This window comes from Pyxicephalus adspersus, chromosome 9 (assembly GCF_032062135.1).
Source record: "Pyxicephalus adspersus chromosome 9, UCB_Pads_2.0, whole genome shotgun sequence".
Classification (NCBI taxonomy): Eukaryota; Metazoa; Chordata; class Amphibia; order Anura; family Pyxicephalidae; genus Pyxicephalus; species Pyxicephalus adspersus.
The window spans coordinates 27,318,230-27,345,634 of record NC_092866.1 but is presented as its reverse complement, the minus strand read 5'-3'; the positions used below and the strand labels follow the sequence as shown (position 1 = coordinate 27,345,634).

At 39.0% G+C, this 27,405-nt stretch overlaps 1 protein-coding gene across 6 annotated transcripts in view; it reads right to left on the bottom strand.

Annotated features, from left to right (window-relative positions):
- RIPOR1 (RHO family interacting cell polarization regulator 1) overlaps positions 1-27,405 on the bottom strand; it is a 299,897-nt gene that overhangs the window by 76,088 nt on the left and 196,404 nt on the right. For all 6 annotated transcript variants that reach the window (XM_072422972.1, XM_072422974.1, XM_072422976.1 and 3 more), the window contains one exon: positions 4,571-4,713. In XM_072422972.1, coding sequence (XP_072279073.1) covers positions 4,571-4,713 — 143 coding nt within the window. The remainder of the gene's footprint in view (positions 1-4,570; positions 4,714-27,405) is intronic.

Here is a 27,405-nt window from a genome sequence, read left to right as displayed (position 1 = left end):
ATTGGGTCACCATATAAAACTCTCAAATGTACATTGTTCTACATGAATATGGTAAGTGTTTTTTTTCATTAAAAAAAGTATATAAGACCTACCCTGAAAATAAGACCTAGTGTGTTTTTGGAAGCCCAAAAAAATACGACAGTGTCTTATTTTCGGGGAAACACGGTACTATGTAACTATGTAACATTCCAAAGCTTGTAGATCAGCTATTTCTGTTTAGAGGTAAACACTTAAAAAAAAGACCTTTTGACATGGCTGACTAATGGCAATTATAGTGCAAAACATCCATCTAAAGTTTGCAGACAGGACTGCTTCCCTGATAGACTATAATGTAAAGTTTGAAAGGGAAAGATTGTAGACCAACTGTGACTGGCCACAAACTTTCTTGATAAAAGGTTTGCACATAAGATGGGAAGTGGGACTCAACAGGACAAGGACTCTACAGCCAGGGGAAGACAGGAAAGCTGAAAAGTACCCTGCTGTCTGACTGACATGGGATCACTTTGAAGCTTTAACGACTCAAATTCAAGTACCGTATTTTCCGGTGTATAAGACGACTTTTTAACCCCAAAAAATGTTTTTCAAAGTTGGGGGTCGTCTTATACACCGGGTACTTACCAATCCCCTGAACGGGGAGAAGATCCGAGTTCGGGTCAGCCGGCAGAGCTTCGGGAAACGCTGTGAGCCATGCGGTATACATTTACATGCTTGTTAAAAAATAGTGTGATTTACAAATCAGCCACTAGGTGGCGCTGTGTGACTATTTTTTACATAGAATGGTAGACAATTCTATTATTGAAAGTAAAAATTTTCTTTGTTACTTTTTTTTTTTAAATGGAACAAACTCTATATTTTAACTGAAAAAGCTGGGGGTCGTCTTATACGCCCAGTCGTCTTATACGCCGGAAAATACGCCTAGTTTCCACTGCTATTGCTTAACTCCCGTTCACTGATCATCGAAATTGTAAGAAGCTTTTACAGAAACCAAGTAAATTTTAGTATGACCTTTTGTATACATTTCCAGTGTTCACTCACTAGGAAGGGTTAGACAGTGTGTGTGTGTATATATATGCATACTTTTGATCTCTGTATGTTTTATTGTATCTAGCTGTAACAGTGAATAGTTTGTTTAGCACCACAAAACTACAAAACAAACGGTGTTCCTTGGACTTTACTGAGAGAACTAGACTAACAGCTATATACAGTAGGTATGTAACAAAATATTTTTCTCCCAAAACATATACCAACACCTAGCTTGCCCAGTGATGAAAACCAAAAGATTGATCCATGAATTGTCACATGAACACATGCAATGCCAACTTCCATGGAAGGAATCCTATCAATGGTAAAGATAGCCCAAATGAAGCAAGAGTAGTAAGCTGGAAACCAGAGACTAGCCACCACCTATGGATGCCTAAAGTTCTCTTCCACATGCAAAATGAACCACAGCATGCAAGCATGCACAGCTTCCTGGACATTCACAGAAAGGAATGCACTGGCAACACAGAGGCACTACTAGAAACCCACACCTGTGCCTGAATGGAGAGGCACAATATTTCCAGGACACAAAAACATTATCTCTCCAACCAGAAAGGAGCACCATGGTGCCAACACCTAAAAGACTACTACTTAGCAAGCAAGATTTTTTTTTTTCAAATGTTTAAATGATGTCATAGTGATTGCAAATTAGTGGGTGTTCACCAGAAGTAGCCCCCATTTACAACTATATTTTCAGTTTCCTCCCCTCTCTTTGCTAGAGAAATGCTACTCCTGTTACAATGGCACCCTAGGCCATGGCTTATGGAGGCCTTATGAGAAATCTGGCCCTGTTGACGCAGCAATAATTATAATCAGCATCTACAACTTTCTTTTCAGTTTTCAACAGGGATAAATGAGGGGTCCATTCCAAATTGATAAATGTTTAATATTTTTTTTTTAATTTACCTTTCTGGTTTATCATGCTCCCACCAATTTTCAATTTCATTGTTTATTAGATTAATGCCATCGGTCAGGACCCTGATCCCCATGGGGGATTACAATTTAGCTCTAAACCAAATCCATTTCTAACCCATACAAACACCCTCCCAAACAGAGCCTTAGGCTGACACCTCTTAGTATGATTTAGGTCAGTGGTCGCCAAACTTTTCGTACCCACGGACCCCACATCTCAATAATGACGTTATGATGACCTGTAACTCTGCCAGTACTGTGGCTACTTGCTCTGTGTTTTTTCTTGACTGCTGCCCACTGTCTGTTGGTAGGTATATTGTTTGCTGTTATTGGATGTTTTTCATTGTGTTTGAACTAGTTGCCGTTATTCAGCATTATTATAAATATGCTTAACTTAAGCCTTCCAATCTAATCTGTATATGCTGCCAAAGATGGGCACTCTGTTGCTTCTGAGGATACCCTGACACTTAGGCTATGTTTGGACTGGTGGTGAGGTTGCAGTTGGGTTACTTGCTTCCTCATTCCACCGGGTGGCTTCCTAGTGTGAGATTGTACAACGCAGCATCAAACCTGCAGCAACCTGATAAAAATGAATTGGGGTAGTACTGTTCAATGCAGCCCTCAAATGTTCAACAGTGTGGTCCAGTGGAGTTGTGTGGGAATGCTTTTTCCATCTGTCAGTCTGAACCTAGGCTTTAATGTAGGTTCCTCATATCTTGAGACTGGCTATACTTTCATCTGCAGTAACCTATTCCCTTTCAGTTTGGGATAGGCCTGAACAGGGGTGCACATGCAGACTCCATGTTGTACACCAGAGATCCAGATGATAATCTACTGACGCCTACCGTTTCAGCTTTTACGAAGGTTCACTTAGAATAAAATGCATTAAGCTAGTATGTGAGATCACTTCATTTTATGTTAGGTGATTGAAGACACATACTACGACTAGGAAGAGTCTCAGCTCAAGCAATTTAGCTGTTGCTGTTTCCTTTGTAATGTCTACTTTTTAATCTGTTATTGCCTTCCCCACCGGTTGCCACAGACAGCTAAAAAGTATTTACCCCAAACAATTTTTGTTTTGTTGTCACAGGACATTGATTACCTGACCTTTTCATGCCAAAGAAAAATCAGATTTCTTCATGACCTAAATCATTACAAATAATACCTGAATGTATCATCATCGTGACTGCTCACTTTTTGGCAGTATATTGTCACAACTGCCATTTTGTTACCTGTGTAGTGACATGACGGGCCATTGGCTGTGCTGGTAGTGTAACAAATGCAAATGTTTTGCCCACATATTGGGCCCGATTTATTAAAACTCTCCAAAGCTGGAGAAGATAGATTTTCATCAGTGAATAGGGGTGATCCAGCTTTTCTGCAGTTTCACTGTTAAAAGTGTATTGCTTTCAGCCTTGGAGAGTATTAACAAATCAGGCCCATTGTCACAATCACCCGTTTGTTGCCAATGTATCATTACTTGTATTTTTTGTTGTCCCTTGTGATGGCTGTCTATCTCTTGCCTATGCATTGGTAAAATTGTGCACTTGGTGGACATATATTGCATAGACTTGCCAATTTTGTATGGTTACAATAGTCAAGTTGTTATGCATATATTGTAGTGATTTGTTGACTGCATATTTTCATGTTGACATACATAATACTTGCATATTGTCATGATGGCCTGTTTGTTGCTTACATATTAGTACAGTTGCCTGTTTGTTGCACATACCTGGTTTCTTCTGCTGGCGACGCTGAATATCTGGGCTATCATGAACTTTCACCAGTCACAGACAGGTGGCCTTATGCAGGGCAAACTCATTATGCATGCAAGTGGAAGCTTCTTTTGAAGGACACACCCTTCCATGGGTCCTTGCCAGATCCTCTTGGCCTGCTCCCTGCTGCACTTATTTTTGATTCCGGGCTACTGATTCAATTCCTGACCTGTTTTATTCCAAACCTGTTGTTCCACCTGGCCTATATTTTGTTGAATAAATATATCTGTATTCACATGTTAGGTGTTTGGATTGTGCTTGCTATGCCTGGGTTTAATTATAGTGCTGCATTAATGTGTATATAGCTGAATTGTTTTCTCAAACATTCTGCTTGTTCAATTGTGTCACATCTCAGTTCAAGTTCATATTATTCCTTTAAAAGACCTGTTACTAACAAACCAACCAACCTGATTCCTATCTTTTAGCTAATAAAACCCTTAAATCTCAGAGGTGCTAAGCTGATCTCCACTTGTACTTAAGACTTTATCGACTGGTGATCTGTGAATATCAAAGTAGAGGATTTCTGCCTAAATAGGTAATCTATGAATATGTTCAAATATATTTACAGAAATTTATACCACTACTTAGAGAAATGAAAACAGCTAATGAAATTTTCATTAAAAATTTCATTAGAAAAACATTTCATTAGAAATTTGAAAAATTTAAAAACGATGTTTAAAAAAATTCCTATTTTACCATTTTAAAACATATTTGCCAAAGCAAGTACATATACAAAACCAATATTTAGTAAAAATCATGCGTAAGACACTGAGACTGGGGACTACATAGTAAATAATAAAGGAATTTTAAAATACAATGCAAACAAACTACTTGATATACCATACCTATGAGTTAGTGCTCCATCCTCCTCTGAACACTCTGAATCCTCAATGTCAGAAGTGGAGTTTAGGAAGTTGAAACTCTCCAATGCATGTTCCACAGTTAAGCTTATACTTGATGCTCTGCTCCTGAACAGTTCTCGTTTTTGCTGTCAGGATGAAATGTAGATTAAAAACAATTCAGATATTTGGGAACTCAAAAAATTTAACTCATCTCATGTGAATAATATATATGGGTGTAGGAAATGTAGCTATCTCTGTGCATACCAAAACTTTTCCATTATTTATCCAATGCTACAACATGTTTTGTTTTTTATTTTTTTATATTGCTCTTCAACTTTTTTAAAAGACCCTAACCCTGGGAACCACTGATTGTAATTTTGGTGACTCATCCTGGTGACTAGGCTTGATGTTCAGGTCAATCTGCAATTCACCCCAACAATGTGCCATTCAGCTTATGTCAAAAAACCTGAACATTTTTCTGTTTGCCAAACTGGCTTTCTTATAATTCCCTGGCTCTCCCATGCAGCTCTAGTGCACTAATCAGGAGAGGGCAAGGACATTTGTTCTCCATCTTTGAGGTAGCAAGCATCCTATTGCAGGCCTGATGAGCCACAGCAGTATGAGAAGGTGTGAGCTTGCTTATACTCCATTACAATGTGATCTAATGCAGTAGGGGGCGTGTTTGCTTTTCTAGCCAGGCTACTGTGCTAAGGATTCTGTAATACTAGTTGTACTGTTGCCAGAGACTGGCACCAGTGATTATTTTTTGTTGCTGTAGAGTTTAGTTAGTGGGGATGTGTTAATATTCAGACCAAACAGCCTTTTTTGTTCATTATCTATATACGCTTTTGAAGGGCACAGTGGAATTCCTGCTATTAAAATTATATACACAAACTGCCCTTCTCCTGCTGCTAAGTTGCAGACATCAGTATCAAACTTTTTTTTCACTTGTACATACATTAAAAACTTGTCTATTTAAAATAAATGGCAAAAAATGTTACCCCTTTAAAAAAGGAGTCCCCATGATAATAGCAGGGACACAAATGAACAACTCAAGAATCCTGGGTTTGATCACACAGTCCAGCAACCATATGAGCCCAACTGCAAAAAACAATACCCAGGAGGACAAAATTAATTGCACTAAGTCTGGCGTATAAGGAGGCCAATAAGTTAGAGGCTCCAAAAAAATCCCAGTGCTAGCAATTATAGCAGCAATAAAAACAGTATTAGGAATAAAAAAAATTTTATTCTGGCGGCAAAACCTGTGGGGTGTAGTAAAGCCAAGCTATGTTAACAAAGGACATTCGTGCATAATCTAGTGCAAAGACAACATATGAAAAACATGTGTAAATAGGTTTGAGCATAAAACCAGCAATATAAACTCAGCAGGCGACGAGGGAAGCAAGAAGCTTCCCAAAATCCACAGAACAATATTAACCCAGAGGTAGGAATACCAAAGTCCCTTAGTAGGTATCCACAATAATGCATACAGATGACCTTTTTTGAAGCTTTAGAACCATTCCTAACTTTTAGCCAAAAAATGTAGAGAGGAGCTTGGGCACCATCTCATGGGTGAGAAGCAGCAGGGCTCTTTGGAAGCAAATTTATATCTAGCAATTTTTTCCCCTTCAGAAAATGAAGAAAACAAGAAAGTCTTTCCTTTAAGTGGAAGTATCAAACGAAACAAGAAGGCACAATGGTATTTGATATTGTTGGCCATCAGAATTTGTAAAAGTGGCTTGAAGGCCTCTGATGTTGGACAGTGAACAGTGAGGGTTTAGAAAATATTTGGATAGGAAAACCTTCCATCATCAGATTTTCACTGCTTGCATAAGGGTTTTCTTGATGATAAAATAATGAGGTTTTATAATCACATTCTGAAGTGGCCCATCTGTTTTTGGATCTGTGAGGGTTCTATGAATCTGATCAAGTGCCAAGTGAGAGTCAGGAATATCTGAAAGCAAAAAAACAAAAAAAACAAAGATACTTATTTATGTCCCCAGATAGACCCTGAAATTCTGGGGGACCACATATAGAGGTAAATGTATCATCGCCATCTGATTTCCAGATCATGCAATTTCAGCTGGAGCTCTTTTAGACGAAGATCAATAGCGGAAATCTACTTTGAATTTTGGGTAACCCTGGAAACTGTGCCATCCAACTCTTGTTCAATATGATCCAGTCTATTGATTGTCTTTGGACTGCAAAATTTTCTTCAGCATTCTGCAGAGGTAGTCAAAACACATCCCCTTCCTGACGGACAAAAGCCAACCAAGGAATGTTACTCAGCCGCGATAACAAGCCTCCTCCTATTTCCTCTGCTGACAAATGCCACAGACCTTCTGAAGCAGGTAACAATTAGAAACGCTCATAGGAACCAACATATTATATTTCATTTTGTAAGGAATGTAATTTTGCTGAGTCTTGAAGTTAAGTTGTTTTTGTGTTTTTTGCAAATAATTGAGTTGTGTCTATAACTAGTTATATCCTCCTTATCAGTAGGTCAATATTTGCTCCATTCTTACCTTGAAGCTTTATACCTTGAAACATCTTGCTCAGCGAAGTTGTTAATTAAGTTTCTTGTTATTGACCAACTACTAAGTGCCTTCCATCTTGTTGTTTGACTATATAAACTGCGATGTGATAATAAAGTCTTGAGAAGTGATATAACTACATGCTTGAGCTGCTTGTGTGTTATTCACTGCTCCCAACATGTTGAAAACAAAGGCCACGAGAGGGAGGGAACCTGATCTGGGATCAGCAAGAAATCGCCTTAACAGGTTTAGTACGTGATGAACACTAAAAACAAGTTCATTCTGAGTAAGGACATAAAGGATCCAGATAGACGATGTTTTTTAATTTCTGTTTCCCAGGAAGAGTCTCTCATCACCCTTTGCGCTTGACCCAGGACAAAGTTTTTACTTGGACTATTGGGGATCAATATTGGTCCACACACTCAATCGGGAAATTAAATTATGTGCTAATCCTGTTGCAAAATAGAAGATTGTTTTATAACCCCCAACTAATTCTTGAGGAGTTCTCAACTCTCTACAAAAATGTATGTGCGCCCCCATCCCCAAAACTACATTCAAGTCCAATTTTTTTTTAATTTACAGCTACTTAAATCGAAAGACATTCACACTAAACTTTTGGACAAGGAATTCAATGGAGAAGTAGTGCTTAAATCCAATAAACTCATCAAGGGAGGCAGCGCACCCAGCCTGGATGGATTCTCTAACATATATTACAAAACCTTCTCAGAAGAGCTAGCTCCACATATGGTCCCTGCTATAATTTAATTTATAAGAATGAAATGTAGTTACTACAGATGAAAATAGAGCTATCATTAGCATAATTTTAAAACCGGGGAAAGACCACACTGATATCTCAATCTAAAGATCTAATGATCTCACAAATTTTTCAACACATCATTTCCTTGGTAAATTCATCCAGACCGGGTGGCCTTTATTTATCACTGCCAAGCCCCAGATCAAACACGCAGAACATTGGATTTAATATCGACCATTCACTAAAAACTGACTTTCAACACCATTAGAAGCAATTTTTCCTGATGTATTCAAAATTTTTGATAGTCTTTTTTTGGGAAATGCATATTCTTTTTACCATAGAAAATGGGGTTTGGATCCCCCTTTCCTCACATATTGACCTCCCTATACATGACACCCTTTGCTCAAATATCTATTAAAGGGTAAATTCAATATGAAAAAAAGGGAAGGTACCTCCCAATACTTAAACATATTAGATAGAAATGTATTTGCCAACCACTTGGTAACAAATTAAAAAGAGGAAGCAGTCTGAAAGGTAAAAAACCCCACTAAGATTATGTAAGGGGTGGAACTCTATCCTAGTTTTAGCACAACTGTTACTTTATGTCACTTAAGTTGTTGAAAACCTTTGCACCAAAATATACGTTTGCCTAAAAACACCCTCTTTACCTTCACTATTTCTTCTTTTTCATCTATTAAAGGTTACAAATCTCAAATGTTTAACGTAAGAAGGGGAACAAAGCAAGGTTGCCTCCTTTCCCTGCTTGTATTTGATTTAGCAATTTAACACCTTGCCATAGCAATTAAAACTCACCCTGACAATAAAGGTGCACTCACTGAACACAAATGTGGACTTTTTGCCAACAACAATTTATGTCTGTTAGGAGATGCTTATCTGTCAGGTGATCCCGTGCTGTGTGCCTTTTCAGTAAAAAACACAGTTTATATTGTCCAGCGGTTATTTTGTCACTTGCAGCAGCAAGAAAAAATAATAAATAGCAGCAACCCTGCTTCCCTTTAGCAGCCTGAGATGTATTTTATTCAGTATCCCCAGCACACACTCTGAGGCTGTGCACAGCTGAAAAAGAATTTTAGAGGCAGATTAGTTTCTGAGTCTATTCTGCACTGCCATTGGCTGCTATTGACTTTATAGCCTCACTGCTCCTAGTCACCAGTGCCTGTAGCGTTAAGCTAGGCTGACTTGCTGCTGCTGGTGTGAGTTTGTAAGATTAACTGTCACTGACCCTGCGAGTATATGCTGCCCGGACTGATCTTTTGCCTGTTACCTTGACTCTGCTTTTGTCTTACCCTTCAAATACCTTGTCTGGTTTACTAATTACCTGTGAATGACCTGGCTCTGTATTCTGGACTTGTCTTTGCTGGAATCCTGGCATTGCATTATCTGTGGGCTCCTAGTCCTCTGTCAGTCCTTCGCCAGACACCATATCTTGCACACAAAAGTCCTGAGGGGCAACTATGTGCTGGGATGGTGCAACTAACTTTCGAAGGCTGAACAGGGGCTTGCTATAGGCGACGAGTGCAGCAATAAAAGTTTCTGGGCCAGGACATTGGAAATACACATTTCTTCCTGTTAACCACTATTCCAAATTTGTTCCATCTACTAAATTCACTACATTCAATAAAGTTTGGCAGTCAATAGTGGCAACCACTAACTTACCATACTTCATGGTTACTCTTCAACAAGAGAACTTTGATTTCCAATTGGGTAAAGCCTCTATCCTTTATCCTGGTATCAATATTACATCATCCTACATTCAACTATAAAAGGCTAACTACCCACCCTATTTTGAATTACATCTAAGAGAAATAAACTCTTGGCTCCATTCCTTTCTATCTTTGTTTGGTAGGATTGCGACTGTTAAAATCAACATTCCCTGGCAGTTACTAAATCTATTCCACACCTCCCCGTTTTAGTTCCTAGGTCAGTTTCAAATCTCATTCGGAATAATAATCCTTATAATCCTACATTTTTACCAGGATGTGCTAGGAATTTGTTTAGTTGATAGATTCAAAATGAACATGATAGAGAAAAAGAAGAGAGAAGGGTTTTTATAATGCTAATATATTGTTGTTTTACAACATAGATATACAGCAATGAACAATTTGTTCAAAGACGATTAAACATATCATGAGATGTGGACTTCAAACTAGACAATCAACTTCTCTATATGGTATGACAAATTTTACAGTAATAAATGTCCTGAAATCCGAAGCTTTTCACCTTTCGGCTTCTTGTCTGTTACGTTGGTGAATTGACAGTGGATTCTTTCCTATATGCGACTTTCTACAGGGCAGAACTATGGTCAACTTGTCAATATTACAAAAATACTATGAATTTTTTTATGAATTCCTGCCGATTAGATTTTTTGTTATCACCAAATAAATCCTCCTCCTCCTCCATCCACCTCTTTTGAACTATCTAGTAGGTCTTTAGACTACTCTAGGGACAAAATATCTATCATTTTCTTGGCTCCGTTTGACCTGAACAGAAAACTCATATATGAAACAATGGGTAAAAGACCTGGGATGCATCAAAAAGCTGCAGGAATCACAATCCTTGTCGGTTCCCATAGCAGTTCCTGCTAAACTGTCCTGCTGCATCCCGTGCTTGTCTGCCCTGTCGAGCTGCCATGCACAGCACTAACTCTCTGTCTCTGGCTAACAGAGCATGTAGCACTTTCTGGTCTCACATATCTGTGGGCAGTCTTGACATGTGCCTGAACCTTGACCATGTCTGCCTGCCATCTGCCCTGACCTGATCATGAATCCTGACTACGTTTGTCTGCTTCCTGCTCTGACCCTTGGTAGGCCTTGGACTAAATTCACCTGCCACCAGTTTCCACACCGAGACCGCTCCAGCCTTCTTCCTCAGTCAGGGTGACCCTAAGGGTCGCGACCTGGTGGCATTCAGTAGCAAAGAGCCCACTAGACTTCATGGCTGGGACCCTATCTAAGATGTCCTTTACTACTACCCTTAATGAGGCAAACTACAAAACCATTTTTAGATGACATCTAGTCCCCACATGCCCCCACAAATAAACCCCCATCCCTCCTCTCTTTGTTATCGGGGATGTGGTCAGAAAAACATGGCATATCATACCTGGTGTCAGTGCCATAAAGTGCATAAATACAGGATCATGATGATTTATGCTATCACCTAGGTTACCCTACCAAAGAAAACTCATATGTTTCACTCATATGAGTGAATTTTGCTGAATATGGTGACTCTATTCATAGATATACACAGAATTTAAATGATTACCGTATTTTTTTCTTCCCCAAAACTGGGGGGGGGGCGGGGGGAAGTTAGTGCGTCCTATACGACAAATGTGTTAAAAAATAATTAAAATAATATACTCACCCGATACCCAATCCTGCGTGTGTCTCTGGCTGCATGCAGCGTCTGTCTCTTCTCTCCTCTGTCAGCGCATGTCTTCTCCTGTCTGTAAAGCAGAGCGAAAGAAGCGGGCACAGCGCCACCTGCTGTTCCCCTGTCCTAACTGCCGTACAGTGGAAAAAAAGCACAGAGTGATCAGAAGGGGAATTTGAATGACACAGAGTGATCAGAAGGGATTTTTGAATGACACAGAGTGATCAGAATGGCACATGAGTGATCAGAAGGGGAATACCAGTATGAATGGCACATGAGTGATCAGAAGGGGAATAATCTTTCAGAATCTTTTTTTTCTAGATTTTCCTCCTTTAAAATTGGGTGCGTCTTATACGGCGAAAAATACGGTATATCTTTCTGCAAACATTAATAACAGATGCAAGATATTGGACTATCTCACTTCATTATGCCTGGATCACAATTACAGGGTCCTGGTAGTACTTTGTGTGTTAAGGGGCATCGATTCTCACCCATAGATTTGAATACTTTATTGAAAACATTATCCACTAAATCAGACATTGAAAATGTAACCACCAGATTGTAAGGCGTTGCGTAAAGAGCTAGATGACATCTGTCAGCAAACTACAGCTGTAGAAACCAGGGTATGATCCTTAGAGGAGTTTTCAGCCTCTCTGCTGACATGTGTGCAGTCTATGTAAAATACCCAATGATCATTACAAAATTCGATTGCCTCCCTGATATTGCAGGTTGAAGACCAGGAAAATAGGCATCGTCACAACAATGTACGCATCAAGGGTTAGCCAGAGGCAACTGCAGGTCCTGACCTAAAAGCCATGGTGTCCACAATATTCAATCTTTCTTAGGTAAACCTCCAACCTCTCACATTTACATTGATTGTGTTCATAGAGTGCAGGGTATGCATAGATTAGATGCAGAAGCCCCATGTGACGTGCTGTGTAGAATCCATTTTTATGTGGTGAAAGAAAAAATTATGAGGAAGGACTGGTCTCATGGATTTTTACAGTGCTCAAATTAATATTATGTCTGATTTAACAAGCTCTACGCTCAGAAAAATCCAACTCATACTACCTCTCCTGGATAAAATCAGAGACTGCAATGCAAAATATAAATGGGGTCACCCTTTTCATCTACTGGTGTGTAAAGGCATGGAGATCTTTACACTGCATACCCATGACAAATTACAGGAACTTTTTGAATAGACATCCCAAATTGTCTGGAATTTCTTCCAGATGGGATGTCATCCGGGCCCCTCCCAAGATGACACCGAAGGCGAAGACAGTGCTCAACTGCTCACGAGAGATCCCTGCCACGCAGCTATTTGATATCTGAAGAAGATTGAGCCATGCGAGGAATACTCATTATATGAGGACTTTCCATCTGTTAAATATGCATTGGAGGTCACTTTTGTCTCTGACACTGGATGGCTGAGTTTTTACATCCTGTAGTTATACATATATGTTGATTTTCCTGAAAGATGGGTAAAGTCTAAGTTGATCTGTTGAATAGCTTTGCCGCCCACTTCATTTGGGTGGGAGAGTAATGCCCCTTTAACTTAGCAGGGTATGCCAGCTTGTTGGAGGCTTTTCCTCTTTTATAAGCTCCGATTTCTGGTCCCCACATGAGAGGCTGCTCCTTGGGATTGCTTAAATCTTTTGGGGATGACCTCCCATCTACAGGCTGCAGCGAATTGTCTTCTAGTATGAAATGTTTTCTAAAAATGTTGTGTTATGATATTGCGAGTAGTTTTCTAGTATGTTAATACTTATTACTGTTTTAATACTGAAGTTCAGGCAGGAATGTGGTGGCGTTCCACTCTAGCACCATTGCATTCCAATTTCCCCACATAGGACATGCTTATACATTTAGGGATTGGTTGTTTATTCACTCTTAAGCCTAAATTGTCCCCCCACCTCCCCCTACTTATTCTTAATCCTGTCTGTGTATAACCTCCCCCAAAACAAAACCGTTATTCAATTTTAATTACTGGGTACTTGATTGTGTGTGACTTTCATTTAGAACTATAATGCCGAGCACAAAAGTGGTCTCCCATAATGTAAAGGGACTAAATATACTGGAAAAAAAGAACGGCCCTACTTTGAGATTTACATAGACAGAAGGTACTTGTGTCCTTATTGCAGGAGACTCATTTTAGATCTGATAAGATTCCGAGATTGACAGTTCACAATTATCAATGGATGTACCATGGAGCCGCCACAGACTGCAGATCTAGAGCAGGAATCTAGGTGGAATCAGTATCAGTAATGTAGCAAAAAAATATAAAAGTTTAGGAAGAATAGATATTTTAATTGGGGCTATATGGCTGAAAAAAGACAGTGGTAGAATGCGCCCATTTTTGAATGAGTAAGGTGAGTTCCTTAAATAGTGGGGGGTAATTAGCAGCATATAAAGTACTATAAGAAGCAGTAAGTGAAATTTAACGAAATCTGAGCGCAAACAATAATACTGATGCTGCTGGAGGGAAAGAGGGAAGTTTATAAAAAGGGCTTCTGTTTTGGAAGTGTTAACCAGATAGGGAGCCATAATCATTCAATACTCTATGGAGGTTTGGAAGGGTGATAAGAGAGTTAGTAAGGGTCAATAAGACATTGTCAGCGTATAACACAGTAAATGACTTAGTCTTAATAGGGGCCCCTTTATTATCCGGATCTTGGTGGATCATTCTAGCTAGTGGTTCAATATAAAGAGCGAATAATTAGGGGGAAAGAGGACAGACTTGACTAGTGCAATTTTGAATTGAGATTTTAGGGGAGTTTGCATGTGTTAGTCATACTTAGTCAGTGAAAGGCGTGGTATAAAGTGCTGTAAAAGCCTGGAGAAAAGAGCCAGTAATTCCTATCCAACTCAGAGTTCACATTAAGAAAGGCCAACTGAGCCTTTTCAGCATCTGGGCTTAATACCACCGCACCTTGATCTAGCTTATGCAGTTGATGTCAGTTGTGCGTCTTGTGTTATCACCGGCTTGATGAGCAGTTATGAAGCCAACTTGATCCTTAGATATAATTCCAGGAAGATATGTTCCTAAGCTAGTGGCTAAAATTCTAGTACATATTTTTAAATTGAAATTCAAAAAAGGCAGTAGCTAGTTGGCTATTGAGGATCTTTACCAGGTGTCGGGAACACCAATATGAAGAAGTGTTGCAATATTTGAGGTATTGGTGCTCCTTCTAAGAAATCATTGAACAGTGTAGTTAAGTATGCCATTAGGTAGTGGCATAAGTTTTATAGTAGAGATATGGAATGAGAGAAAAAGTGGAAAGATAGTGGCTCTTTATCCAAGTATAAGCAAGAATCGTCATCCTTCAATTCTTCCTTGTACTTGGAAGCACCTCTCAATTAATCTATAAGATCTTCTTTGGAATACCCTTCCCAATTTTTAATAGTATTCCTTACACTGCTTACAAGATCCAACACATATCTTCTGAGGTTGGAGATATATAAAAAAATAAAACCGCAGCCCGTGTACACATTTAAATCGTAGATGCCTCCATCTACTAGAACTGGATTAATTATTACATCATTAAGATAGCCGTCCAAAATCTCCAATCGAGTCATTTCCCCCTTCTTATGGCATTTTCTGGGTTGAATGTACTCTTCCACATTCCTCTCGTGAGGTCAATATACCAAGGACCCGGCAATCCCCTGAGGAAGCCCGTTTAGGGCAAAACGCGTCAAGTAAGACCATAAGTACAGTACTGACCCACATCTTGGACTCTTTAGTGAGAGTATTTTTTAAAGTCATGGTAAACATTGCCATGGCCTCTTTTACCAATTATGTTTCCAAGAAGTATATGTTTTAGTAATTGAAATAAAAGGTTTTATGTCATGCTAGACTTATTTTCCGCCATAACGAGCCGCTATTGTTCCACTTTTTCCTTATGTACTATTGGCTCGGCAAGCACTCTAGTGGTATTTTCTAACCTTATCACTGCGGGATTGGCTTCCTCTCCTTCTAGAGATATGGAATGCCGTCTGGTCCCGGGACCTTATTTAATGGCAAGGCCTTTAACATGGCTGCTATTTCTTCTGATGTAATGGACTCATTAGGCTTTTCAACAGCCGAGTCTTCTAAAACAGGAAGAGAGCATTGTGCCAGATAGTCTGAGATATGTGATTAAAGGATAGATTGGTCCCCTGTTTGCGAGTCATGTACCGTACTATATAGGGAACTGTAGTATTCCGCAAAAATTCTAGCTTTAACTTCTAGATCATACTGAAGGGTACCATTAGCATCTTTAGGAGCCACAGGGGTTACCCATTGCAGTTTGATTTCGAGTCTGACAAGTTAGGAGAGATTCAGCCTTATTAAACTTATCATAGTATCTCATAGTATTGATAGGTTGATGCCTCACATCTACAACTATACAAAGTGTAATATTAGGGTTAGCATAAAGTGAACATTCCAGTTGTTCTAGGGATGCCTCTAGTTGCGTATGTAGGGCCAATGCATCTTTTTTTTTTAAGTTCAGCGGATTCTGCTATGCAAAGACCATGAAATACTGGTTTGTGGGCTCCCCACAGCGTGGAAGTTTGGATACTTAAAGGAGAAGTCATTAGGTTTCCAATTACATTTTCTCACCGGAGTTGTACCTAGCTTCACCACTAGTACTACAGGCACATGACCAGACCATGTAAAAGGGCATATATCCGAGAAAGTAGTAGCTCGGAGAGTGGAAACATCCACAAAGAAGTAGTCTAGTGTGTGTACTCTAGACTTGGAAAAAAAGTATATTCTTTATCTGTGGGATGTTGAATATGTCATGCATCTAATAAACCATAGCGGTGGAGATATCTTTTGTTTAATGAGTAAATCAAGGTTAATTGTTGTTTACCTGCAATTAAATCACTTTCTTTTTGTCGATATGTATCGTTACATCAATATGTGAACATTCCCTAATAAAAAACTGAATATTTAATGGGGTGTCCTAATTTTTTTACATGACTGTAAATATAGTCAAACTTAACTTCTTTTTTTCCTTTTCACTGCAGGCTACGTCACCCCATCTTGCATATGTGCAGTGCAGGATCAGGTGACATAGCAAGAAGACAGGAAGAGAAGAGTAAAGGTGGCGGCGCCCGGCACTTCCTGCACGCTGAGACGATTTCCAGGACCGCGTGGGACTGCATCGGGGTAGGGTTATTGTACGTTCTGTTACATATCTATCTTTTGGGCAAGAGGGCCCATCCAAGGACCTTCTGTAGTGAGGACTGCACGATTTGTTTACTTAAAAAAATAGATGCCTACTGCCTATGCTGTGTAAGACCAGCCTCATTTTTGGTTGGGAGGACCAGAAACACCCAGTTTCCCAAATGAAGCATCAACTATAATCTAACACTCCAAATTTGGAGAACCAATAAAAATGCAATGCCCTTAAGCAACCATGAAATTGACACGTAGAACCTCTGCTGATACAACTAGGCAAACCTGTAATTGAAAAACAGATTAAAAGGAAAGGCACCAAAGTCAACTACTGAAAGAGAACCAAGAGGGAGGAAAAAAGATCATTTAGGGGAGAAGAAACCAAGCTAATGCCACGCAACACAGACCCTAGGCATGCAAAATATGTTCCCAAAGAAGGAAGGCAGATTTATATACTTCATTAAGAGTTATTATTGGATTGGATTCCCAGTCTAATGGTCCAACCAGGAGAACCAAATCTTGGCATGATAAGGAATGTTTAAAGTGGGAACATTGGAGAGATAATGTAACACTTGTGTAACCAAGACAAAGAATATCTTTCAACAAGATCACAGAAAACATTGATAAAAATGTTAACATCTATATCTTTATATATATCCAAACTTAAAATAAAATATGTACATTACAAGTGGTATCTAAGTGTTACCACTTAGATCACCTTCCAAGGTACTTGCAACAATAAAGGTGGTTCTGTTCCAGGGGAACACGAGAAGACATATCTCAGCCTTTCACTGCCATCTCTTCATTCTACTGTTACCGTATCATGTCTTAAGCTTACAATTAGGAGTTTTGATAAAGTATCTGCAGAAACTGCTGGTCTTCAACATGTTTATCTCATAGTTACATAGTTAGGTTGAAAAAAGACAAGTCTATAAAGTCCAATCACTAGGGAAATTAACATATCCCAAATAAAAACCCTATAGACATAGTTGATCCAGAGGAAGGCAAAACAATTTGCTCCAACAAGGGAAACAAATTCCATCCTGATCCCCCCTGAGGCAATCAGATCCTGCAGATGGGACATCACCTGGCCCTTTCTGCAATAATGACCTGCCTGATTTTTAAAAGTGCAACTTTAACTTACAATAGATTCTATTGACCTCCCTTAGCAACCTTTGGGGCGATCCTGTGTTCAGAGATGGGGCGCATTTATTATTTTGTCCTACTATAGTTTACATTTTTGATTTGTTGATTTTCAAGAGTAACTAATACCCACTCTGTTTTATGATCCACCATACAAAAATACACCCCTTGAGCCCAAGCAGCACTGTAATTACAGTAGGAACCGGGTGCTTGCAATTCTAGAGCCTTACCTTTATAGCTAGTCGATCCAGTGTTCTGCAAACATGAGGAGACACCCACACTGTGTGGAGACAGGCGCCAGCTTGGGTCCTCAGGAGACTCCTACATTCCTCACATGCAGCCTTTCAGTATAGGAGACAGCAGAAACTGGTAAGACTTACTACTGGTTAAAGTACTACTCCACGCTAGAAAGCTGCCCTACGGAGCCTGGAGGACACCGAACATCTGCTTGCAGGCATTACATCAAACCAGGCATTTGTCACACTTGAAAGTTTCAGGCAAAAATATTGACAGCTGTTCCATTTCTTTTCTATTTTTAGGCTTTATAATAACACTGGCATAGTGATTACTCCTATCACGTGTAGGGGTCACCCTGAGAGAACAATAGCATCTTTGATAGCACAAATATACAAGTGGACGCACATTTGTCCTGCAGGATGGGAAGATAGATACCTTCTTCCCAAAGTTTAAAGGAAGCAACCTACCAATAGGACATTATGGAAGGAAGCTGCCACGCAAGGAAAATGTTGATTTATAAATTAATGCACATAATATTAAGTTGGATCTGAAGAGGCGGACAACCAGATGAATAGAGTGGTGTACTGTGATTACTTAAGATTCTACTTATGTTGCTCGTATCAAACAGCTTATTGCATATATATATATATATATATATATAGATCGGGCGCCTGATGTGCGGCGCAATGGTGAACTTCTAAAATGGCTGAGGCACTTATAGGGAAACTAAGCATTCACTAAATTTTGATTCTATTTCATATTTATCTTATAATGGGGAAAATTGCATAGACAATAGAATACCTAGATAACAGAGACTGTAGAAAGAACCTACGCATATGCGGCCTTCCTGAATCAGTATAGACTTATCAGCTTGCTCCTACACTCCAATCTGTATTTAACAATCTACTGAATTGCCCACCAGAATCACCCATCGAATTTGAAAGGATCCATACATCCTAGAGATGTTTATTAAGCTATCAACCTAAAGATGAAATTCTCCTACAAACCCACTCCAGAGAAAAGACCTATCTTTTAAAACACTGCAACGACGCAGAGCCTTACGTCCATTACTGAACATCCTCAGAGAAAGACGCATCCCTTATAGATGGAGATTACTTTTCTGCTTAACTGCTACATCAGAGGGCCGAACCTACCATCTTGGTACACCAGAAGACTTGCCTTCCTTCCTTGAGCAACTAAAACTTTTAGATATGGTCCTACCTGAGTGGTTTCCAGATTTTTGGGTGAGATGATATGTTTAGTTTAATAATATGATAATTTTCTCAGTCTACTGTATCTATACTTTACTGATTCAGAACAAGGGAAACCTTTCCCTAGACTATATTTATATTCTGAAGTAAACTTCCTTTAATGTTGAAGACATACTCCACAAATTTTATCCCTTACATTAGGTAGTTAAAAGGATAAAAGGATATACACTTTACTGGAGAAAAGATAGGATAATATTAAAGATTTCAGTAAATGCAAAACACAGAAGTTTCCCCACCAGAGTCCTCTCCTGTCTCTATGAACATGTATTACATATTCCTGATATTCTAGACTAGTTATGCACCTGACACCAATTGATCTGTGTTATATCAACATATTGTCTAAAAATTTGGAGACTAATGACTTTTCTGTGTGATGACAATTTAATTCTAACCTTTTTCTACCCCAATTTCTGATTTACTATTAGATGCATATTTATACGCTTTCAAAGTAAAGCCTCTTTTCACCCTAGTGCCTAACAGCTTTCGTGCTGTCTTTGACGTTATACAGTTTTACCATTAGAACCCCCACCACAGCTGTTTTTTTATATCCATTTCAAAAATCTATTTCATTGACATAACTGACCAAAACAATTTCCTAGTCGGACTTATAGCACTGAAAATTCTTTACAGTACCTTACTCCTTAACATATTGTTTATATATGTCTATGGCTTCTTATAATGAAGCCCCTCCATAGGGGGATGTAGAGGTGATGACAAATCGAAATTTATGTATTTTAATATGAAAGGGTTAAATGTACTGGTGAAAAGGTCAATGGTACTTTGCACAGTACAACAACATGAACCACATATGGTGTTTTTCAAGAAACTCACTTTTGTAGTGACCGCATACAAAAAATAACCCATCTGAAATATCCAGTAGTATTTCATGCCCCGATCCCCTTAAAAAGGAGTCTCGATTCTTATTGCCATCTCGATTAATTTTATTTTAGAAGACAGTGTAATAGACCCATAAGGGAGATACTTATTCCTGAAAGGTCAATTATATCAGAGACCAATAGCACTGGCCAATGTATACTGCCCAAATGTTGCTCAACCAAAATTTATCTTGAAAATAGTCAACATCCTACAAAGTTTTGCAGCAGGAATGATAGTGTTTGGAGGGGATTTCAATGTACCCCTGAACCCCACTCTAGACTCATCAACAGGTTCAGCTATACTTACTTACAAAGCTCTGCGCATCATCAAAGCTAAACTTTGAACACTCATGATACATGATACTTGGCGGACACTGTTTCCATCCGCTAAGAATTGCACTCCCCCCCCTATAGTAGATATTCCAGATTAGATTAATTTTTCATTACTCAAAGAGACCTCTCCAACCTGTCCCATGCATCAATAGAATGTTTTACAATATCAGATCATGCTCCAATTACAGTTATCCTGAACTTCCCTGAACAAGGCTAAATTCTGGAGACTTAATACTTCATTGCTGGGAGATGCAGCAGTAATGCATAATATCCAATCCAACCTTACTGACTGTTTTAACGGAAATCTGGTCCCAAACTCCACCCCTAAAATAATATGGAAGGCAATGGGGGTAGGGGGGTATTTCTTAAGTGGACAGCATATTTCAAAAAACAAAAAGACATAAATTTACTCACTCACCAGATCCGAGAGCTAGAGCTCACCCACAAAAGAACGCAAGCTGAAGAGACCTTGTCTAAATTGACAGAATTTTGACAATGCCTCAAAGATCTGTTAGAATTACAGGGCAAACTTTCACTCACATTGATCTCCAAATTTTTCTATGAACATAGTAACAAGAATAGAAAGTTTTTAGCCAAAGCGCTATGCACTCGCCGAGCCACAAACACAGTAACACAATTAGAAATCACAATGGTAAAGTACACTCCAAAACAGAGGATATAGCAAAACAATTTAAGATTTTTTATGAAGCTTTATATTCTCTCCCTTTCTACACAAATCAAACCATATCCCAAATAGCAGAATATAAGACATTAAACATTTTCTGTCCAATCTTGTCCCCCATTTCTGAGGACTCTGCCGAGCTCAGAACTTACTAAAGCTTTAAAACAACTTAAACCAGACAAAAGCCTGGGCCCAGATGTCCTACCAACACAATACTACAAATCATTCATAATTACTCTAGAATAATCATTTCTTTTGGCATTTAATCCCTTCTCAGATACTAACACACCTCTGAGGGAATACCTGGATGCACACATATCCGTAATACCAAAAGGCAACAAAGACAAAGATTACTGTAGCAACTACAGGCCGATATTGTTGCTAAATGTTCATCTTAAACTGTATGCTAAGATCTTAACCAATCGCCTTCTTCCATTTACTCCTCTGGTGGTGGATTTGGTACAAGTTGGATTTGATCCTGGTAGGTGGGAATCTAGGGACAACACAATCAAAATGCTCAATCTAGCCCACTGGGCACATATTCACAGAAAAGATTACTGTCTTTGGATGCTGAGAAGGCATTCGACAGGCTGGCCTGGGATTACATGGGAGAAACCCTTACTCACATATTCCACCAGAGATGCGAACCAGGATCCTAGCATTATTTTCTCACCAGATAGCTAGAGTATGGGTTAATGTCCATCTGTTAGACTCTTTCCTTATACAGTATGGTACAAGACAGGGGTGTCCATTGTCACCCTTGATATTTGTGCTGTCCCTGGAGCCCTTACTTGAGAGAATTTGTTCTTAACAGTCTATTTCAGGCCTTAAAATGGTAAACAAAGAATACAAACTAACAGCCTTTGCACATGCAAGAAGATCCTTCTTCTTTTGTCTTATCCACAATTAACCATTCCAGCACTTCTGTCGATTCTAAATCATTTCCGGAACATATCACACTTCTAAATTATATAAGGAAAATCTTCAGCCCTTAACATAACACCACCCACTTACACTATCAAAGAATAAGAAAGGTTTTATTCCTTTTAGTGGAAAATAGATCACATATTTGGAAATTCAACTTACCCCAAGTATTTCCGATTTATACCAGCTCAAGTTTGACCTGTTGATTCACTGAATTGCCTGTGATCTTCACAAGTGAGATAAAACTGTTTTCTCTTGGTTTGGGAGAGTGGCGATCCTAAAACTTTACCCCTTGTGTACTATATCTACTACAAACGATCGCAATCTGTTTACCAGAACCATATTTTACAACTATGCTATCACTGTTTAGATCCTTTTTATGGGGAAGAAAAACTCTGGAAATTGCTTTTTGTTTACTAGCAGTGCCAAAACAATATGTAGGCATTGTAAGCAATATACGCAAATTTTACTGGGCCTGTCATCTTTCAAGAATGGTGGACTGTAATGTACATATTTACATGAAAGACTGGGTTAGCATTGAGGTAGCATTCTCACAAACCATACTACGTTCTCTTCCTTGGACTGATTGTTAAATTACACTGTGATTTAAAGGACCATCCGCTCGGGGAGGCTGATTCATCAAGCAAAATCGGAAGCTCGCTTGCGCATTCGTATTCACGATCCGAAATCGTAAGCCACCGCGCAATTCAGCAACTGAATGAGCTTGCGGCCGGAGACGCGCATCTCCGGCAGCTTTACACTGGCGAGCTTGCATTAAAAGTCACTGTTCCCCTAAAAAATCACTCTTTCTAATGGCACACATAATACTCTGAGCCTCTGTGCTGTTCAAATGTTTAAAAGATGTATGTGCGCTAAAAGAAAAGCATATTTTAAAATCACTCATTTCTTTTCTGTTATGCAAGGGTTAACCGAGTTCAACTCCTCTACATAGGCGCCTATATAAAAGCTTCCGACGCCTGATCGGAGAAGCCGCTCGCGGGTAAATCCCGCGACTATCTTGCGACTGACCGCGCGCGAAGCCATCGGACCAGATTTTCCCACAAAAGTCACAAGCACACACACGTTCTTTTGTTTGCTTCCTATGTATATGTGTGTGTATATATATATATATATTATATTTATATATATATTTATTTATAATTATTGTAGGATATAAATATACATATATATATAGCAATATACACAAATATATATATAGAAAATACTTTTAACATTAAATCCTCCCCAACTCAACTTTTTATTTTTTTAACTATTAGAAGATCTGTTTACTGGTGTACCTATCTAAAGGATCATATTACCAGGCACAAAAACATTGCAGCAACAGATGAAACTAACAATAATGAGGATTACAAAGTCACATCAATGCATAACATCCAAGCACTTGCCCCCCGCAAACCAGTCTAGTTAAATAATATTAATGAAAATGCATATGTACTTATATGCATTTAATTGTATTTTGACATATATACACAAGTGAAATCACTAAATGTTTTTTTAAACCACCTTTGACAATAATTCTTTTTTCAATTATTTAATTTCTATCAAGCCAAACTACAATTATATTTTAATTAGATCACAAATGCTTGGTGAGAATTTTTTACAATTCATACAATTGTGAGATGACATATTATGAAGTGCTTACTAGTATATATACAGCTTGATCTCAATTAGTTTGCAGTGTTGCAAAGCAAACCAAAAAGTATGAAAACAGTGCAACAAATGTAACAATAAATTAATTATTTTGTGAATTAGTACAATATAACCTAAAAAAGTATCACTTACCCAAAAGAAGATGAAACATTAAAGATTCTAATTGACCTGTAAAGGACTGTAGATACGCACAGAACAGAGAGCAGGTGTGCGCTAATTAATTTCTATGATCTCACCAGTGACAGCTTAACAGATCCTCCTTAATCGCGCAGCTGAAATTTATTCGCCTTATTTGGCAGATTTGCGACCCCTATTGCTCATTATTATCAAGGCAGGAATCCGGCTGGCAGTGAGGGGGCGAGTGTAGGAGCGCACTCGACTCCGGACCGCGGGAAACCGGCTCGCTGGAATCGCGAAAGTACGCGCGACCAGCGATTTCATTGATAATTTAGGCCCATAGGGTCAACACTGGAAATTTTGATTATGTATGTCGCCACCACAAAATAGCATCTATACAAGGACCCCCCTATCCGTTTTGGCATAATATGGCCTATACCAGGACAAGCCAAGGGATTTCTGAAATAATGGGGCACTGAATGTCACCTAACAGTCAAACAATTTTTCGAGGGGACCTCTTACGTGACGGGACACTACTTCGATGCTCCGAGCCATCAACCTGAGTTTTGCCAGCAACTAACTGATTTTAAAAAACTTTGCAATTTTCTGACACTATTTTGCGACATATCATATCAGCCATTTGCAAGACATTAGCCACCTCCCCCACAGGAAACAATCAGTCACAAATACGATCTAAATGGGAAAAAGACTTGAATATCACCTTCTATGATCAGGACTGGAAAATGCTAATCTCTTGATGGTCAAAGGCTCTCAGAATGTGAATTATCAGGAAAACAATTTTAAATTTTGTACCCATTGGTTCCACTAACACACAAGATATACGGACAGTATGATAAAACATGCTGGCATTGTGCTGCCAATGTGGGCTCTTTTCTAAAAATTTAATGGAAATGCCCTTCCAATCAGTCCTTTTGGAAGGAGGTACAGGAACCAATCCCTGTAATCAAAGGAGATTCAGGTCTATTAACCCCTGCACAGATCCTCCTCCATTACAACGAAGCTGAACCCAACATATATAAAAAAAGTCTTCTTCTCCATAAGTTTAATGCTGCCTAATTAGTTATCCCATTAAAATGGCTAACTCCAAAAAGACCACCAGTAAGAGAATGGTTTCAAAGGATAGATAAGATAGCAGAAATGGAAGAACTTATCCACCAATCCAAAGATGGTATGACCCATTTCTACTCAACATGGGCTTGCTGGCTACATTTCCAAAACACACACATTATCCAGTCCTACCTCTATGATTCCCCATCAGGCTGAAGGATTATAAAATAGATTGTTATCCTTTCTGACATGAGATTCACACAAACATCCCCATCGACTATATATTAGTACCCCCCCCCCCCCCCCCACCAGAGCTAATGTTTTACATTATCAATGAACTTAATCAAAATGTTATGTTATATCAGTATACTGCCATAACTGGTACTTATCCGCCTGACCTACTTATACCATATAAACAGGAAGTGACCTGCATGGTATTTGGTACATTTTTTTCTCTTTTCTTTTTCATGTATTTGTTTCATGACTGTTTGTAAAGTTGAGATATATTTCTATAATTTGAAGTTATAATAGCAAAGTTTTCTTTGCTGTATTTTGCACAACTGGGATTGTTAATATTTTCTCCTCTTAATAAAGCTTGTTTTTGGATAAAAATAGAACTCCCTCCATATAAAAAAAAAAGAAAAAGAAAAAAAAATTAGGTCTGACAAGATTGCTTGATAGCTTCAACCCCCAACCCCCCACCTTATTATATTTTGTGACTCTGTTCACAGTTTTTCAAATTAAAGCCGGCGATATACTGTATATTTGCCATGTGGCACAAATTTTTGTGAAGTGGAAAATATACATACATGTCTACTGTACAGGACTGCAGGGATGGGACCTGGACAGGAAGTGTGTTTCCCCCTTTGGAACATTGGCTTCCTAATACAGTGTGTACTGGGAAATGAGTCCAGAAACAGTAGAAAGCAACTCAAGGTTGCGGTTTTTAAGTTTGTTTCTGGGCACTGAGAAGAGAATGGGTTGGCCTTTTAATTTAACTTGGGTACACACCTGGACTTGGCTCTAGTCACACAGGAGGCCTGGGCTATATATAGCACATGTGTGCTGTCAGAGGGGTCTATCTCTAATATGTATTGGCAGCATGCAAGCTGCAAACAAGTGTGGTTAATGAGTGCTGTAAGTAGCTGTATTTTCCTTTTCTGAAGGCTGCTTATTGAACTATGGACTATTGAACTATTTGTAAACTAAACTGTTCATGACTTTAGGACTCCAAAACGCTCAAATTCTGAGCAATTACAAGCTGATGTAAGCTGCCTAAGTTTAATTTCGGCTAAAGACAACTGGGTTGTTTTTACCCAAATAAAATGACTTTTTTATTTTAAAAACTGTTCTCTGTGATGGCTGCAGTTAATGATCTCCTTAACATCACACTACTCATACAAAATATTATTTTTACCCTAAACAATTTTTTTAAAAGTAGTCAGATCACCCTTGTTTGCCAATATTCACTAAACACAAAATGCCCATATTATTTTTCATTGTATCTTTTCACCAGAAGGCGATTCAAAATATACAACTCCATTACTAAAGAGGACAGCATTAAAGCTTACCTGATGTTGCACCCAACGATTGTTTATGAATATGTAAATAGATGTGTATGTGTGTATATATGGGTATATATATATATATATATATATATATGTGTGTGGTGGGATATATGTATATATTACCCTGGAGGAGATAATATTCCAAAAGATAGACTGGATCCAAGTAGCATGAAACAATACAGGAATGCAGGGCTAGGAATGTGACGTTTCAACATTAAAACCTGTTGTATCTTTATACTGGCCTCTGGCCTGCCTAGGGGGTCTCTGATTCAAGGACTTCACAGGAATTACAAGAGGTAGTAAATATCAATAGAGGGTTTGGGTTTGCCAAGGAACCACAATCAAACAGGTGAAAGAACAGATCACTAGTAGGGCCTTCAAAGGGCAATTAATCCATCAAGCCGGAGTTGGCAGAAAATGGATGCATAATCAAACAGATGGGTTGGGTTGATAATCCAGGGGAACCTCTTGTTGACCCCTAAATTTAGATTCCAGCAAGAAATTGTTATATCAAATTTACTTGGGAGGTCCATCAAATGACATTAACCAATCCCAATCTAGTGGGGTGGGTGCCAACTGATGGTCATCATACCAAACACACCCACTAACCAATCAAGGTGTCACGTATAACAGGGAGGGGAGGGTAACAGAAAGGTGTATTAACTACTAGGCCTCAAATGACTAGGGAAAATGGAATGGTCACCCCTTGCAGACACCCTAATCAGGCCCTAACTCCTAACCGTATGAGCATCCCCTGATGGTAGGAATGCTCATACTCAGGAACCTAGGCCCTACTAGCCCTGTAAAGCCCTGGCAGTAGTGTCTGGCTTGAGACTGCTGAAGGAAGGGGGTAAGGGTCACGGACAGTAATACGGTTAAGCTCCCGGAAGTCCAAACATGGCCTAAGAGTTCCATCCTTTTTCTTAACAAAGAAAAACCCGGCGGCTACAGGAGATTTGGATGGTCTAATATGACCTTTAGCCAAACTCTCAGCGATATATTCTCTCATAGCCGCTCTTTCGGGTTCAGAAAGATTATACAACCGAGACTTGGGCAGCTTAGCTCCGGGAATAAGGTTGATGGGACAATCATATTCCCGATGTGGAGGTA